This window comes from Propithecus coquereli, unplaced genomic scaffold (assembly GCF_000956105.1).
Source record: "Propithecus coquereli isolate 6110/MARCELLA unplaced genomic scaffold, Pcoq_1.0 Scaffold7, whole genome shotgun sequence".
NCBI classification, from domain to species: domain Eukaryota; kingdom Metazoa; phylum Chordata; class Mammalia; order Primates; family Indriidae; genus Propithecus; species Propithecus coquereli.
In genome coordinates this window covers 6,216,066-6,221,674 of record NW_012153062.1, presented here as the reverse complement: position 1 = coordinate 6,221,674, position 5,609 = coordinate 6,216,066, and the positions used below count along the sequence as shown (strand labels likewise).

General features: G+C 32.9%; 1 protein-coding gene across 4 annotated transcripts in view; it reads left to right on the top strand.

The window, feature by feature from the left end:
- MTF2 (metal response element binding transcription factor 2) overlaps positions 1–4,504 on the top strand; it is an 89,653-nt gene extending 85,149 nt beyond the window's left edge. For all 4 annotated transcript variants that reach the window (XM_012661166.1, XM_012661165.1, XM_012661164.1 and 1 more), the window contains 4 exons: positions 16–121; positions 245–297; positions 409–513; positions 2,083–4,504. In XM_012661166.1, the coding sequence (XP_012516620.1) occupies positions 16–121; positions 245–297; positions 409–513; positions 2,083–2,440 (622 nt within the window). In that variant the 3' untranslated portion in view covers positions 2,441–4,504. The remainder of the gene's footprint in view (positions 1–15; positions 122–244; positions 298–408; positions 514–2,082) is intronic.
- The last annotated feature ends 1,105 nt before the right edge of the window (positions 4,505–5,609 follow it).

Sequence of the window (5,609 nt, the reverse complement as noted above, 5' to 3'; positions counted from 1 at the left end):
GGTTTTCTGTTTCAGGGAAGTAAGCAATGGCATAGATAAAAAAGGAAAGAAAAAATCTGTAGGTCGTCCACCTGGCCCATATACAAGAAAAATGATTCAGAAAACTGCTGAGCCACCTTTGGTAAGAGGATATGTTGGTATCTGTTCTCAGAGAAGAAGGATGCATGAAATTACTGAGAAGCTAATTTTTTTTTTTTCAGCTACCTTTAGAACCGTCCTTTAAATATATTATTTTGTTTTCCAGGATAAGGAATCAGTTTCAGAGAATCCTACCTTGGATTTACCTTGTTCTATAGGGTAAATAGAGGATTATTTTCTCCTTTCCTAGGTATTTTCTTTTGGGGGGAAATTAGTATTTCTATTTGTTATGTAATATAGTTGTTATACCATTTAAATTCTTTATCTCAGGAGAACTGAGGGAACTGCACATTCATCGAATACCTCAGATGTGGATTTCACGGGTGCTTCCAGTGCAAAAGAAACTACCTCGTCTAGCATTTCCAGGCATTATGGGTAGATATTTTATGTTCTTATTCTTTACTAATTTTCTTCTAGATTCTTTTTTCTTTATAAGGTGATGATTGAATAATTTTGTAGCAATTGAAAGTGATACAAGTGTGTCAGTTTTTTGATTCCATAAATTGTTAATATTCATTTGAATATATTTGCTTTTTATAGCACAAACGTTAGAGTTTTTAAATCTGTTAGGAAATTTGCTGTGTGAACAGAGAAGAGGTAGACCAGTGTTGAAACTGTATCCTTTCTGTTAGGCCTTTTAATGTATCTGTTATACAAGTGTGCCTTGCTTAAGGATGATTTGATTTTTTTTTTAAATGCATCTGAATCAGGCCCGTAAATCCTTTTGTCAGTGAAAGCATTTTAAACTCAGAATTTTTTTTTTTTCATCATTAGCAGACTCCCTTCTAATATTTTATTCAGCTCAACTCTTCAGAACAACTTTTTCCTAAAGCAAATCATGTCAGATATAAAAAGTTTAGTTTACTTGAGGTCAGAGCTACTATTTTCAAGTTTTATACTTTCATCTGTTTAATTCTTATTCACAATTCAAAAACTGTTCTTATAAATAATGCAAAATTCTAAGTCAAAAACTTAAAATGTAACCCATTTATTAATGAATGTTGAAAAATAATAATAATGTGAGATTTTTTGGCCTTTTGCCAGGTACTCTGCTAAACTTTTTGCATACATTATCTTACTTAACTCGGAAAACAATTTTTTGAGTTGTAAGTCCTATTAATCCCATTTTACAAATGAGGAAACTGAGACTTAGAGGATTTTAAGTAACTGCTTAACATTGGATGATCAGCAGGTATAACACAGTTGGGTTGTTAGGCAGTATGATTTTAAAGCCTTTGAATTTAGCTATTATGCTGTTTTCTCCTTTTATTACAACAAGATCATAAATCATTGAATTTCTGTGCTGAAAAGGACCTCAAAGATTATCTAGTTCAATTCCTTCACTTAACAAGTGAACACAGAGGATTAGAGATTTGAATTTGGCTAAGTAGAGTTAGATATAAACCCAGCATAGCCTGACTTCTAGTTTGTACTTACTCCAGTTCATTACATCACTAGGCCTAGAACTGGTAATAAAGAACCTTTATCCTAGTTCGTTATACTATTGAAGCACATGAAACTGTCCTATATGTGATTCACGCTTATTAAATATTTGTTTGAATGAGTGAATGTACTACTCTTCTTTTTAATGCTGAAACTGTTGACAGTGCCTCACTTGTGAGTAAGACCTTTTGGGAAGAATTTAACTTGTTGGCCTCCTACGTAAAAAATTTGCTCTGATTCTTTTAAGCTTCGTATTAATAGTACAACAGGAGGAAAAGCTCTAGAAAGTTCAGCCCCAAGATGGTGTGATGTAATCTAACATAATGAAGACATCTGATAGTCCATTTATATAGCATTTATTGTTTTGGTTTGACATATTTTTATGTCAGCAGGGTGTATAGTATGGTAGAGTGATACAAAAAAAAAAAAAGAGAACATATTGTGTGGGCATAGGATGCTTTAAAAGCTTAGTGGACAATTTAGGCCTTTTCTGTCCCATAGATTATCTGACTCCAGAAAAAGAACACGTACTGGAAGATCTTGGCCTGCTGCAATACCACATTTGCGGAGAAGAAGAGGTCGTCTTCCAAGAAGAGCACTCCAGACTCAGAACTCAGAAATTGTAAAAGATGATGAAGGCAAAGAAGATTATCAATTTGATGAACTCAACACAGAGATTCTGAATAACTTAGCAGATCAGGAGTTACAGCTCAATCATCTAAAGAACTCCATTACCAGTTATTTTGGTGCTGCAGGTAGAATAGCATGTGGCGAAAAATACCGAGTTTTGGCTCGTCGGGTGACACTTGACGGAAAGGTGCAGTATCTTGTGGAATGGGAAGGAGCAACTGCATCCTGACTGTAGGACTGAACATTATGTTCACTGCACTCTCATTTTCTATAGGTACAGTTCAAAGCCCTAAAGGAGTCTGGCTTTTACTATCTTTCTTAAAAAAAAAAAAAAAAAAAGTTAAAAAATTTCAAAAAAGGGGATGATACTAGCCTTAACATGTACCTGTCAATGTTATGGATATTGTCATAAAAAGATATCTTTTAAAAACCAGAACAGAGACTTAATTTTTTTAAATCTTAAGATTTGTAGAATGTTTCTAGGGTAGGATATTAAAAATGATTCAAACCCCATGCATGGTGTTAGATAATTTTTCTAATTACTCTATTGAGTCAGTTTTTGTGATTAGTGGGTATCAGAGCAAACAGATCATGTAGATAGCACAAGTATTTGGAGAAACATTGTCTGTTTTGTTACCAAAATGTTGGAAAAAATTCGTTTCAATACCTTTTAGATTTCATAAAGTGCAGTGTATATAATGCCTACTGAAAGACTGTAAAATATTGAAATTTTCTTTCAAACAAAGTGTAAAAAATATATTGAGCCTGTAAATTGCTCTGTGACTAGACTTCATTGTCGTCTTAATATATTCTTTGCATGTGCATATATATACACACGTGTATATATATGTGTGTGATTATGTGACCTATGCAATACAAATTATGGGAATGGGCAGCTTTGGAGTATATATCCCATAATTCTTTTTTCAGGAATAGTTGCAGTATTTACACAGCAGCATTTCTTCTCAGGCTTTTATTGGGTGCTGTTGCTTGCTATGTATGAAGAGAAATGTGTAAGACAAGTTTAGTGTGTTCTGAAGAAGGGTGTGAACAACAGTGTTCATGGGCTTTTAGAATGCTTTTCACTTTCAGTCCTTGTAACTCAGCTGTTCAGTACTTAAAGCAAATTCAAATAATATGAACATTATCTCCTACTAGAAATAACGTTTTCAAGTTTTCATGGCACATTATGATTGTAAATGTCACTCAGTTTTAACAGTAAGTCTATAGGAGTCCCGTGAAGATTCCTGAAATGTCTGTAGTAACTGTTAGTCAAGTTTGATCAAGTGTAGTATGAACAAAGTATTTTATTGCACAGGGTTAACAAACAGTATGTTGCCAACTGAGGCTACTGCTGTTTTATTACAACATTACCTCTTGTTTTTATAAAATGTACCAAGATTTAAATTGATAACTTTATTTTACATGTAAAAAAACCAGTTTCTTTTATCACAGTGTTAGAGTTGTCTTCTGTTTCTTTTTGTTTTGTTTTGTTTGTTTTCTTTTTTAGCCAAAGAGTAAACAGAAGAATTTTCTTATTTTGGTGGCTATTCATTTTACTTTTAAAAGTGATTGGTGGATTATTAGACCAAACATGGGGTAATTTGCCACCAAAATGAAAAATATGTAAAGTATAGTGATTGCAGGGTGGTAAAAATGTGGGTTAGTACTTATTTATTCCATTAATTGATTATTTGACTGTTTATAAAGAAAGTTGCTTTATTTCTTTAAACATCTTCAAAAGATGATCTTTTCTTGTCACATTATAGCCAAAAGAAGCAGAGAACTTCATTGTCCTGCATTTGGTTCCTGGTCGGCCAGGTATAAATGAGCTTTACAAAAGTGCAAATTAAAAACTGTCACTTCTGTTTACCTCCACCAAAACTTGATTTTCCCCTAGCTATTAATTTAAAGTTGCCTTTCCTGCAGCTGCAATATTTTGAATAACACACAGAGTTTGTGTTGATTTTTGAATGTTTGTTTATATCTAGGGGTAATGAAAAATGTAAATCCCGTGTAACCTTATTCACTCCACCTGTATCATATTATTTCATTTTCCCCTAAGTCCTTTAATTCTAACTGAACACCAGCAGTATTTTTAGAAACTTTCTTTAACATACTTGGAAGACGATTTATCAAGCTGAACTGTCTTTAGACGTAATTATTGTGAATGTCTGTTTTATTTTATCATGGTGGTTCACATGGCTCTGATGTTCAGTTTGTATTTTTGGAATTGCTTTACTTAGAATTAAAACAGACCAACATTAAATGTGTGTATTTTTAAAAGAGCTAATGAGTTTTGCTTCTGTATTTGCTTGAAAATACACACTAGTGCAGTAGTTTACTGCTTTTATTTAGCTAGGGAGGTAAGGATTTTCTAGTTCCTCCGCTAATATGTTCGTCTGAATTAATCTTTATAAAACTTTGCTTTCATTTTCTTCTTATCCTCCTATATTATTAATAATTGTTGCATGTTCACCTTGAATTGTCTTTTAAAAAAAATAAACTACAATTAGCCAGCTTGTATACTGTATATTTGAAAGACAGTATATCTCTACCTTGTTCCCAAACCTCAAAAAAAATTCAGACTTTCCAGCTTTTCTTTTTACTTACATAGAAGGTGTCAGGGTTTATACAAAAGGATTTCCTACTTTTTCTTAAAAAAACAAAAAAAAAAAACAAAAAAAATAAAAGATATAGAAATAATATATTGTACTCATTTTAATTTCATTTTTATTCAAAACAAATACATTTTTATAGATACTCTGGTACTAAATGATAAACATGAACTTAGACTCTTAGACCACGAAACTAGGGCAGAATATGAGCTGTATGAGTTATTCTATAAATCCTAATATAGGGGTGAAAAAGCCACATCTTGTAAGGTATATTTGGTTACTAATGTTTACCAGAAGTGAATGTTCACTGATGTGTGGCAGTTGAGGGTGTCTTCCCCACCCCCTTTTATCCAAGTATGCATGTTTGGTTTCTATCATTTATATGTTCAGAAGATTTCTGTTATCAACTTAGTCTCTACTAGGTACTATTAAATTTTCGTTGGAATATGGTCTGACTCCCATAGTTCTACCAGACCATTGTATAATGTGGTTCTAGAGTTGAACGAGGATGTGATGGCAAAGGAGATGGCTGTGCAATATTGGGAAATAATTTTTTAAAAAATGCCCTGTTTGTGTGGGGAAATTTTCCTACTTAATTATATTTGAATACCTCAGTGAATGCACACTGCCACAGTTTCCTTTGGTTTCTTCTGTGGCAGTTGATCAGTCATGTTCTTTCCTTAGGAAAATAAAAACTTGACAGTGAAATGTAAAGTAAGAACTCTATCTGGTCATGGGTGCTTTTCTAAGTGATCACACAGTTAGGAAACCCGATGTCTG